This window comes from Centropristis striata, chromosome 10, assembly GCF_030273125.1.
Source record: "Centropristis striata isolate RG_2023a ecotype Rhode Island chromosome 10, C.striata_1.0, whole genome shotgun sequence".
Lineage (NCBI taxonomy): Eukaryota > Metazoa > Chordata > Actinopteri > Perciformes > Serranidae > Centropristis > Centropristis striata.
In genome coordinates, this window is record NC_081526.1 from 15,010,795 (window position 1) to 15,023,417 (window position 12,623).

At 38.2% G+C, this 12,623-nt stretch overlaps 1 protein-coding gene across 2 annotated transcripts in view; it reads left to right on the forward strand.

Annotated features, from left to right (window-relative positions):
* cmss1 (cms1 ribosomal small subunit homolog) overlaps positions 1-12,601 on the forward strand; it is a 30,886-nt gene extending 18,285 nt beyond the window's left edge. For both annotated transcript variants that reach the window (XM_059342544.1, XM_059342543.1), the window contains exons 2-10: positions 8,471-8,607; positions 9,448-9,519; positions 9,616-9,751; positions 9,850-9,909; positions 9,996-10,098; positions 10,172-10,232; positions 10,318-10,405; positions 10,492-10,580; positions 12,273-12,601. In XM_059342544.1, the coding sequence (XP_059198527.1) occupies positions 8,471-8,607; positions 9,448-9,519; positions 9,616-9,751; positions 9,850-9,909; positions 9,996-10,098; positions 10,172-10,232; positions 10,318-10,405; positions 10,492-10,580; positions 12,273-12,356 (830 nt within the window). In that variant the 3' untranslated portion in view covers positions 12,357-12,601. The remainder of the gene's footprint in view (positions 1-8,470; positions 8,608-9,447; positions 9,520-9,615; positions 9,752-9,849; positions 9,910-9,995; positions 10,099-10,171; positions 10,233-10,317; positions 10,406-10,491; positions 10,581-12,272) is intronic.
* The last annotated feature ends 22 nt before the right edge of the window (positions 12,602-12,623 follow it).

Sequence of the window (12,623 nt, forward strand, 5' to 3'; positions counted from 1 at the left end):
CATTTTGAAAGCTGCTCTGTAATCAGCAGTAAACCCATGTTGAGGTTAATCCCCTTTATATGCAGATATCAATAAAGCACTGACTGGGCCTGTCTGTACATTTTTCAGACCCTCTGTAGCTCCGGGATCTCAATCTACTGGCTCAGGAGACATTTTCAAAAGACCCCCACCACCATATTTTTTAGAGTTTATTGCTAAGTCCAGCTGGCAATTTTTTATCCCAGTTTTTATTTTTTCCATGCTTTTATTATAGATTTTCACACAAAAAAATTCATTGTTTCCCATTAACTCTGATTCACCATGGCAAAGCGACAATCAGGATGAGATAATTTTAGATGGATTGTAAGCACATATTAACAATATGGATTTGGGAGAACGTCAAGCAATTAGTCTTAAATCGGCTTTATTCTACTAAACATGCAGAGCTTTATTATACTAGGGGGAGGAGAGGTAAAGACAAGTTCAGTATTTTTTCCCAAAGTGTTCTTCTCCCACATACAACCTGGCCCATGGCCCCCAGGTAATTTCGGTTTGAAACCCCTGGTATTCATTCCCCTTGAGCTGCTCATATCCACTTTATATCCACCTGTCATGGGAGGCTGGCTCAGTCTATGCCCTGGAGTCCTCTTTGGCTTCCAGTTTCCAGGGTCAAGTTGGCACAGCACTCTGTAATATGCACTGTGTATGGCTGATGTATGCTTTGGAACAAGCACAGTACTGCAAGCCACGGTTGGTCAGAGTGTTGCAACAGAGAAATTATACAGTCAGAGAGCGAGAGAGAGCGAGAGAGAGAGAGAGCGAGAGACCCATAAATTTATTTTGTCACCGAGAATTCCTCTGTTGTACTTTATGATTATGAGTGTGGTTATATTGCTGAATGCCTCATACACTGATGACTTTAGCATAAAGACGGAGAGCATTAGATGACGATCAACCACATTCACTTCAACTGTTATAATCACTCTGCTTAAACTCTTACACTGTTGAATTTTAATGGGTAGGGAATTTCCCATATTTTTCAGCCTATATGCAGTTTTGGCTCAGTGTCAGAATTGGTGTTGGTAGAGAAAAGTGGGATTGGGGCATCCCTAATTCTTATGATAAAACGGTTTGGTTTAACATAATTCTTGTAGATGTGCTGAAAAGATAAGTTTGATATGACATTTGATACCTAATGTTTTGCTCTTGTTTATTTTTTTTACCTTTAAAATATTAAAACAGGGATACAGAGTGCTTCCAGATATATTTGAGCTTTTTTTTTTTTTGCAATATTGCATAGAGCAAGAATATATAAACAGTTATTTTCTGCCTTAAACATCATTCCTTGTTATTATTTGTGTCTGTTTTGTTTGTTGCGCCTGACAGAGGATGTTTAATATTTGAGTGTGGTTCTCATTCCCTTTTTATTGCCATTGATGAGTTTTAAGTGGCAGATGTGGCAGAGTTCCTGCCGTCTGTGCTGTTTAAAGTGCTCAAGGCTTTCACGACTCCTGAATGTTTGAGTCTGAGCTTGATGAAAGACTACAAACATTTTCTTATAATGTAGATTCTTATAAACTCTTGGCTGCACTTGGAAGCTTGGAAAGATAAGATTTGTTTAATGAGGGCACACTTTAGTGCCATCAGTTAACAGTCCTCACTTTCAAGTGATCTCTATAGTGTAGATTATGGTGGTGTTGGTTGTTGAAATAAAGCAAAATATTTATGGTGAGCTAAACAGTTTTAGCAGTATGAGGTAATGCAGTACTGTGCTGTTTATGTAACTGATGTAAACTTGGCACTTTTCTTTGAAGATAAAGTTTAATATTTAAGTTTGATTTATAGTAGCTAGACGACTGAAGTTAGTCATCTTAATAAATGTTGTTTTTCTTGATGTCATCTTTTCAAATAGATGCATTTGGTAATCTTATTTGTATGGTTAATTGTATGCTTGTAGGTGGTCCTTCCTGCATTATAGTGTCTATAAATCAAATGATAAACGTAGCTGGGGAAAGCAAAACAACAGCCATTTGGTGGCCAATGATGTAATTAAATATGGTCCACATTGCTTGGGAATGATGTAAGATTTGTCCTCCAGAAGTTAGTTCTTGTTGAGCAAGACTTCTCTGACAGAAGCTCATTGAATAATGGGAAAGATGTGAAATTCTACCATTGGCCGTTGATTTTGTCAGTGCTGGTGTCTGTGCTTTGGGAATACTTTTAACCCCTCACCTCACTCTGAAACCAGATACCATATTCCACATGTATTTCATCAGAGTCTTGGCGATAGAGTGAAGAAGACGACAGCAGTGTTACAAATATCATCCATATGACTCCTGCTGTTGGAGCAATTTAGAAAAGAGCAAAAGGGGAACGGATGCAAAGATGAGCATTAGGTCTGGCGGTAAAAGCAAAGGGAAAAGGAGGGAGAGTGCTTAAGCTAAAGTTTGGGAGCCTAAATTAGTTTTGGCTGACAATCGTGTCCACATTACATAAGTTGCAATATGCTGTCTAGACAAGGTGAGAAAAGGGTATCCTCATTTGCTTCTTGTGAAAGCTTAAAAGCTTTGGGTTATTTACATAACCTCCTGTCTCTGATTAGCACCTCATGTGCGACACCTTCAGGCACACACTCTGCCAGCCACGATTGGCTTGACGCAGACACTTGAATGTCAGTGTCCCAATATATGTTAGGGGACCCTAACACAATGAACCAAGCTATTGGTTTAACTGGAGAGGAACAGCTGAAACATAATAAAAACAAACATACCCACACCTATCAGATAGATATGCACATATTCAACGTCTCTCCATACTGTATACTTTATATTCATGTAAAACAACTGATGGGGGAATTGAAATGGAAGACCAGGGTCTGTACTGCCCTTCAACATCAAACTTTGTTTTACTTAAGTGTGCTTAAGGTCAACTAGAGCTGCCTGCCTTAAATCAAAACCTACGTACTGTTGAACACATGTTTCTTATGAAGGATATGAATATCTCTATTTGTTCTTGACCCTAATAAAATATAAAGTACATAGTTTTGGCATGTGCATTGTTTAAGAGCAAGAAAAGCGTTTGATGCAGCTTTCATGAGGTTTAAATCAGTGTGTATGTATGTGAGAGAGAATGTGTTACACACCATTCCTGTACAGAATGTCCTGCTCTTTATGTCCGAAATATGGTTGCAAGAATCTTAAATAGGCAATCAGCGTTGGCCTTACTTTGCATCCAATACTCCTCCTGCTGGTGGTACTCCATCCTTGCACTGTATCATGTTTGACCTATGGTTAAATGTGCTAACAAACCCCAACAAGGGCAAGGATAGCCAAGTTACAACTACTCCTACTCCTCATTTGGCAAGCTTGTTAATTAAGCCAGACAGTGAATCCTTCACTGACTTAATGTTATCTTTATTTCAACCTGAGTTAGGCAGTGTTGAAGATTTGCCACTAACAAGTCTCTAAATTAGGGCCGCAAATACCAACAAGGAAAAAAGAAATTGAATACAAAGTCAAAATGTACAGATAGTGAACTGAATGGGTTGGACATCAGAGTTGTGGAAGCCAATGATTTTGTTACCAGACTAGTATTCTACTCTGCCTCTCTACCATTCTGCTGCAGCCTGCTTGTTAATTTTGTGCATGCCGCCTAAAGTCCCCATTGATTTAACAATAACACATACTCAAATTGTGGCTTTAGAGAGGAAGCTGCAGGCCTCCAAAACCAATAACTGCTACACCCACTCACCCATCCGCACCACTCCCAAGATCAGTCAATACTACATGTCTTGAGATGAGTTATTGATTGTTTAAACAAGCGTTGAATTGGTTTCATGGAAAGTATCATATTGTTTTCAGAAAGCACACAACAGAAATATGACAGTGTCTTTGGGGTGGGGTTAGCTATGCCCGTACATAATGGGACGTGTTTGGGTTGCAGGAAGATAAAAGGTTTTGTATTAGCCCTCTGTAAAGGCCGAAGTGGTATCTTTAATCAAACTAATAGGGTAAACTATGTTGATAATTAAGAGCTTTTCTGAGGTCATGGCTGACACAAATTTAAGTGGTTGCGTAGAAACAATGCCAGTTCAGTGAGTGAGCACATCAACCGTAAAAATGAAATCAGAGTGTGGTATTTGTATGGGACTAAAACAATCAACTGTTTCCTGGAACCAGTCAATTGATCCTCTGACATCCAGTGCCATTGACCATCCATTAAAACCAGTCACCTCTATTGATCATCCATTAAAGATGACCAAGTGGCCCCATTTCGCTGCATCAGGGCCCTCTCCACAGCCACTGACTCTCATTGATCTATGGTTATCTGAGCTGAAAGCTCATTGCCCAGTCCGCGTCTGAAAGCATACTCTTTTTCTCCGACTGACTCCACCATCTCAAACAAGCATGGCATGGAGGCTATCAGGGGTAAGGCTTAGGGGACGTGAAGATATTGACCTTCTCATAGATTAACGTCTGCTCTCTTCAGGCAACACTTATTGAAACAGGGTTCTTACAGCAGTTTGCTACTGAATCCGCTGCTTCTCAGTTCAAACACAGGAAACTTCCCATTGAAGAAAGAGACTGGAGCATACTGATTGATTTGCATCCTTTAATAGCACAAACAGACACTACTGTGTCTTCATCAGAGAGAAAATGGACAAAGACAAAATTGGAATCAGTGTTATGCAATCCCTCGGAGCACTTTAGACTTAGCTTGGTCTCTTTTCAACTGTTTTATTTACAGCGTATCTTGTGTGCATTGAGTAAGCACCTGTCATATCTGTCACAACCATTTATTCATCATCCTTTATTCTAGGCTAATATATTAATCTGTTTGTTCTCTTTGTCACTTCCTGGATGTAAGAATTACTGGAGCCCCAGGTAGTCATTTATATTACAATTTAAATGCAGTGTATTGATTTTTATTTTGCCTCAGGTATTGAATTTGACATCAATTTGAATGCAAAGTTATGCAGGAAGGATTACAAAGTACTGAAGAGATATTTTCTTGCCCTCTCACTTAACTATACCTGCGCAGTGCAGTGCTATCATGCAATATAAAGAGGGCTGACAAATTAAAGTGTATAGAATAATAGTGTAGAAACAATAAATGCTGATACTTCTACAGGTGTACAGCATTATACAGTAAAATTGTAGAATGACACAAACCCTTATTATTGATCAGGTTGGCGAATAATCCTCATCTCAGCTTGCTCATCATTTGAGGTGCACTTTTGTGTTATTGATCAGTGATATGTGCCTCTCACCATGCGTTTTTGAGGTTTTAGTAAGTCAGATGCTAATTACAAACAGCTTGGATGTGCAGATGGGATGACTTTACAGAAATCAGGCCTCTAGGCCCCCGTAAATTTAGAGCTCGCACTAATAAATGTTGTGTTTCGGCAGCATTTATAAAGATAGAGGAAACCAAAGCTAATTTTCAGTCTATCACCCCTGACCTCTGAATGACCTTGTTGTAGTTTGTTTTCTCTTTTCTTGCATATATTATAGAAACTTTCCTTAGATATAAACACTCTGCTGTTTATAATTAGGGCTAGGTAATACATTCTTATAGGCCTATTGCTTGTGTATTGAGTAGCGTAAAATGCATTGTCACTCATTAATAAATATTAATACCTAGGAGGGAATACCGTCAGCCTTGTTGAGCCAATAAGCATGCAGCATTCTTGTACCAAGATCTTACAATGCTGGTAATTGGCTGTTCGACGTTACAGGCAGGGGGAACACTACGTTATGCACTGTGACGAGACTCACGTGTGTCTGTTGTTGTATCTTGAGAGGTTTGACTACAGTGTGCGATGCATAAGGATTTTATAAAATTGGTATCAAATAAGATATTGTTCAGGAACTGGTATAAAAGTCAAGGTATTGGCACTGGTATTGAAAATGTTTTCACAATACCCAGCCCTATTTATAATGCAGTATTGGTCAAACAGAAATATCAAATCAGGTACATCAGATACATAAACTTCAACCTTGCTTATGAAGTAATACTTTGAGATGTAGGGAGACTGATTTTCATAATTATTTTCTTAAATAATTATGTGATTGGTTGCATTATTAGTTTGACCACCAATATAGATATTGCAGCACTTTCCTAAAACACATTAGCTCTCTTGACAACTTTTGTGATCTTACATTTTTTACACATATCTGTACAAAAAATATATGCTATTATGTCCATTATGCTAAGTGAGTAGAAGCACCGTATAGTTGATGAAATATGCACGTAGCTCATTCCCTACATTACTCCAAATCAATAGAACATGCTGAATCAGCTCCTTGACCAGTGTGTTTGAGTTTGTGCTAATGGTGGGATTTGAGATGAGAAATCAGTGTGTCTGCCCCGTCAGCAGCTTTCACTCATCTGAGGGTTTTGGTTACCTTCTGAACCCACAGGGTTATTGTATTGACGAGTATTTCACAGCTCATTGAATACAAAACAGCTATGTCAGGTGATTGCACTTTGTGTTGTCAAGTCAAGCACATTAATTGTGCCTGTAGATGGTACAAATCTATTAGAAAGGTGAAATAATTGCAAGATTTGTTCTCTTAAGCTATACATTTTACCCAGCTTCCTTGCAAATTTCTGTGAAATATCTGCAAATTGGGTATAATCTCTTTATCCCTCTCACACTGAAAGCTGCATCCACACACAAGTAACCCAAAGACAGATCCTGCTGGTAAATAAATACCAGCACCAGCAGGGAAAATACACTTACCTGCTGCAGGACAGGTGGATCTGGACCATTAACTTGTCATATATAGGCCTGGACTTTGTTTAGCATATGGTCTATTTATCTCCAATATCCTGAAGTCCTCCTTCTTCCCTTTGTCCTCTGGTCTTTGGCACCTGTGTATCCTCACTTTCCTTCAGCATGAGAGAGATAGAGGGAAGAGGGTGGGAAGTGATTGCTTTGGCCCATCAATAGTGGGAGTGGTCTTTTAGCAGAAGGGATGTATGGCCAGACAGATGACTGTAACAAACAAAGATGAAGGTCTGGGAGTGAGAGATGAAGTGGAGAAGGGGTGTGGTTATTAAATGTTGGGAGGTAGGGAGGGAGGGAGAATAAGAGAGAAAGTAGACAAGATCCCTCATTCATTATCCCCATTGTCCTTTCTTTTTTATGATCCCTGGCTTTATAATTTGATTTGTAGAGGGGGAAAATGGAGACGGGTGTGATTACGAAGATTGGATCAATCTATTGTGAGATTGGAAATTAGAGGTTTGGCATCAACGGGTGGTCTTTGGGGAAAGCTCTTGGCCTGAGCAGCAACCCACTGTTGCAGGGCAGACATGTTCTATTATACTGACAGGGTTCCCAACACATCCTGGAAAATTAGGGGCTACTTTTCCAGTCATAAAAACACCTGGAAACTGATTAAAATGACCAGATGTCCTAGAAATACTTGGTGGTGTTGTCATGGAAAGTTTGAATTTAGCCCCTCGCTGCCTACTTAAACCCAAGTTTATTTTGTTTGAAACTTGACTGTTGGTATGATGAGCTGAAACTTCAAAGCAGGTTTACCAGATGCAAAGCATAACAAAAAAGCTCCCTTTTTGCAGCAATATTTTGAGTCAATTTTCTTTCCTAAGCTATGAGCAAAATTGTCACACAATGCAGCTAGCTGACTACCTCAGAAGACGGCGCTTTCATTGCTCTCTATTAGTTGAGACACTGAATCTTGTGGCTCCTCTGACCACACCCCAATATGTGAAGTCACAGCAGGTGTTTTCTATTAGTGGTTTATGATATAATACCTGTTTTGATGCCCCTGATTAGGTTTTGGCAAGAATTAAATGTTAACTAGTCAGACTTCGCCACACTCAAACTATAGCTCTTACAGATACTTTACAATGTGATCCTTGTCCACTTAGAGAAGACAGATGTGATTATAATAGAATGGACTACTGAGCAAAAGTAGGTATTTAAAAAAGGCACATCAAGGAAGAGCACAGCAATGAAATTGCCAAGTTCACTGTGGCATCTGTTTTTAAAGTATTTTGAACAAGCATGCATATATGCCAGAGGGTCTGAGCATGACCTCATAGCATGAGACGAGAGGTATGCACAGAGAAGTGGTAGCAACAGAGAAGCTAAATATAACCACATGCTCGGATTGAGGTCTGCTGCATTGTTGTTATCTCAGGGAAAGTTTGTGTATTTCTGCTTTTCTGTAGTGACTCAAATGTGTTGCCTGGAGAACACTTACACATGAGCAACCTGAACATTCTGAGACATAAAGTCTGAATGCCAAATTCGTAGTTCAGGGGACAAACGATGGAAACAGATAAGCGTGCATCCACAGAGAGTATTTCTAATAGCAAAACCTGATTTAATCGAACCTGAGTTCTCAGCTCTGTGTTGCCTCATCTTAATAATTTCTTTATCTTGCACTACTCCCAGTTGCAAGTTAACCCATACATCCAGACTTGTAATGAGGAAATTTCTTTTTTTTTTATCCAGATGTGTCTGAGGCAGAGGAGGAGACACAACAAGAGAAACCGCCAACAGAAAAATCAAACACAAAGACAAAATCGGAGAAAAGAAAGGCTGTAACAGAGAGAACAGTTAACGCCAAGAAGAAGAAAAAGAATGAACAGGTATTATAATGTTTATTTATAATATGTAAAAGTTGCAAAAAAGTGCATAAAGTTATTGTGTTGACTAGATACTCGGAAATGTATCAAATAAAAATCACAAAATCTGTCAGTAATACTGGGTGTCACGAGTAGCGAAATACCAAAATCACCTAGTGTTAAGTAACTTATTGTGATGTATTGGGCTTGGGTTTTTTAGAGCTGGAACAATTAAGCAGATTAAAGATATAATCTGTTATTGTAATACAATACATTTGTTTCTCAAATTCAGCTGTCTGTCTGTTCTGTGTGTGCACTGTTTGGTTGTTTAGTTCAAATATCAGTCAACAGTCTTTATTCCTAATAACATAACTCCACCTTTAATTGACTGTCAAGAAAATAAATTGCCAATCATAACTGATTAGTTGTTTGAGTAGACATGCCAACATTTTCTAGTTCCAGCCTCTTGATCTGAGGATTTTCTGTTTTTTTATTGTTTTATATTATCTGTAAATATATTTGACCCCTGGACTGTTGGTTGAACAAAATATTTGTAGACATCATCTTGTTCTTTGGGGAAATTGTATGTATTCAATAGACTCAATTATTAATTATCAAAATAATTATCAAATTGAATGCTAATGAAAATAATCATTAATTGCAGCATGATTATTGTAGATCTGTCTATGTTGTCAAAGCATCTTGATGGACTTTAAATAAGGTATAATACATATTACACTATAGCACTTCAGGAAAAAATATGTAATATTAATTATTTTAATACGTTCATAGTTATAATAATAATACTGGTTATTATGAATCATGAGTTTTTTGTTTGATTGTGTTCTGCATGTATTTTCACAGAAAGAGTGTATTATCCCTCAGAAGAAAGAGACTGAAGATGAAAAATCATCGAAACCCAAAAGAAAGAGGAAGGTGAGTGTGGCGACACCTGCTGTTGCAAATAGGGAAAACAGTCAGTTGGCTTTATCTGTAAATATTACTGTAAATAATTTTTTTTTTGTTTACCAGAAAAAGAAGACGATCACAGATGTCTTGTCCACTTCGGAGCCAAAGCCAGGCTGTCCCGCAGACCTGCAGAATGTGGTTACTCAACACTTCTCAGACAAGCTCTCTGTCATCGAGCAGGAGGAGTTGAAATTGCTGGGTGAGTCAGGGCAAGTCCCCTTTAACCTGGAAGTCCAGTCACCATCTGCTGATCTATTGATTCACTGAGGTCTTTTTCTGCCCTCCTGCTTCTTCCAGACTCCAGCTTCCTGACCAGTAATGACTTGACGCACACCCTCTCCTCCTATCTAAAACAGGGTAAGTGGTGCTCTAAACTCAAATATTTTATTAGCCGTTTACTTTCAAACACACATCTCACTTTCATTTCCTTTTTTTTCGGTTAGTTTGTCCCAAGTGGTCGAAAATTCATAAGCAGCACACGGAAAAGAGTTCTGTGGTCCTGCTCATCGTCTGTAGCTCGGCTCTCCGAACCATTGAGCTCATCAAGTAAGTGACGCACCAGAGGGGGTGGTTGAATTCCATCTTACCATATTTTGATTATTTTTTGTGTTATTCGCAGGCAGCTGACGGCCTTCAAGGGTGAAGCCAAAGCACTAAAACTTTTTGCAAAACATATCAAGGTACCAGAGTTCATTGCATGCATGTGGTCTCTTCACAATGATGAGTTTTGTCAGAATTATATTAGCAGTTTTTTTTTTTTTTCAGATCGAGGAGCAGGTGAAGCTGCTGCAAAAAGGCGTCACCCACATCGGAGTGGGGACACCTGGCAGGATCAGCGCTCTCATTGAGAAAGGTAGATGTTGCTCATAGTCCTGTTGTTTAATAAGACCTCAACACTTTGAAGTTAACCTGTAAAAACTGTTTGGTTTTTTTGTCCAGAGGGTTTGAGCTTGCAGGCGTTGAGGTACTTGGTTCTGGACTGGAACTGGAGGGACCAGAAGCTACGAAGGATGGTGGATGTTCCTGAGGTGAGCTACTGCCCCCTGCTGGGCTGAAAAGATAATGAACTTGTTTTGACTGCATAAAGCATATAAAGTAATGTAGTGTTTTTTTCTTCTTACTTAACTTGGATGTTTGACCTTCACTGTGCAGAATTATGTATGTGCACTAGAAGGCTGCTCGTCTGTGCATCTGCTAAAGGGGGAAAGTTTTTCTCCAAGTTTAATCAGTGTTGGAAAGTGAATACATTTACTAAAGTACAGTTTTTTACTCATCTACTCCACTATATTTTGAAGGCAAATGTTTTACTTTTTACTCCACAAGATTTTTTGACTGCTTTAGTAATAAGTTACTTTGTAGATTCAGATTCCTCTTTGTTTGGAGTTCAAATATCAACAATCACAATCACTGACTTTAGAAGAACCACATCTGGGGGGTGCTAGACTACACATCTGGTATTAAAATCCTTTTTTTTTTTAAACAAAAAGTTTATTTGAAAGTACCCATGCAGAATGGCTTATTTCAAAGTGTTAGAATATTTTATTATTCTGTTTTTACCACTAATACGTTTAAGTATGTTAATGTTCCAGTTCATGTGGAGCCAATTTTACACTTTGTATACTACTGGGTTGATAAGAAGTATAGTACTGAATCATATCATATGGACATGTATATAAACAGGGCACTGCAAAAGTAGGTATACAGTAAGAAAAACAAAAAATGTGCACACAAACATAGTTTATTGATTATACAAACATATCAATAATAAACAGCATGTTCAAACTGTTTGCCCCTGGCATTTGAACACTCCACTTGTCGAGTGTGGACACCTCTGGCACAAAGGTCTTTATCAGCATCAATTTCCTGGCAAGCCTCCTGTATGAACTGAATCATGGCAACGACAGAACGTGGCTTTTTTACACATCCCCAGAAAAGGAAATTCCAAGTAGTAATTCTAGTATTAAATCAATCCTAGCATCACTATTATAATTCTGATTATACTGGAATAATCCTGACTGTATACCTACTTTTGCAGCCCCCTGTCTGTACACGTGAAATCTTTCAAAAGCTTGTTGCCAATAACAAACTGAATTCACCTTTTTATACCCAAATTTGAGCCGGCTCACTGGTCTTCTCTTAAAAGTCAGAAATTAATCAAGCATAACCATTTTTTCTGTTCAGGAATGCAAGTAAATAACTATAATTTGACATCTTAATCAAGAAATAATAATGTGTTTTACTATTTTTACAGTTACAGTAAATTTGAAAATGCATGGATAACAATAATAATTATATTTTAGCATTAAAAATATATTTTCGGTTAAAGACCTTCTACATACTAATGTGTTAACCATTTAAGAAACAAAAAAAATTATGTTGGTAATTACTGATGATGTTAATTTAGGACAGCTTCGGCATGAACCGGTGGTCTAATAAATTTGTTAAGCATTGTATGTATATTTTGTTTTATTTTTTTGCGGGACGGGTTCATGAAAAAGTAATTAGTAACTATAAGTGTTAGATAATTGGGAGTAAAAATGTAAATATTTCCCTTAGAATTTATAAAGTGGAAATACTCAAGTACAATTTTGACATACTTGTACTTTACTTGAGTAAATGTAGTTAGTTACATTCCACAATGGCTGGGGGTGGGATCTTCTGCTCTTTTTCCCAGTGACTTTACATTTCTGTTAAACATCATATGTGCATGTCTATTTCAGGTGAAGCTGGACGTTATGAAGCTGCTGGAGAGCGGTATCCTGAACCATTGTAAAGAAGACAAAGTCAAAATTGGACTATTTTAACTGCACATTGCTGTGTGCTGATTATAGACACAGAGCCTTGATGTTTAAAGCTACATACTGATGTTCCTCACTCCATGCTGAGGGGCCTCATCCTGTTTGTTTTCCCTTTGTGTCAGTGTGAAATCTGCGCTGTGTTTTTTACTATTTTCAGAGACCGTGTCAAATGTGCGGTGTTGTTTGTTCGCTGTTGTTGTCCAACGCGACGTCCCAGTGTGATGGATTGAATAAACGGACTCAGAATGAAACCAGCATCCTTTTGTTTGTCTA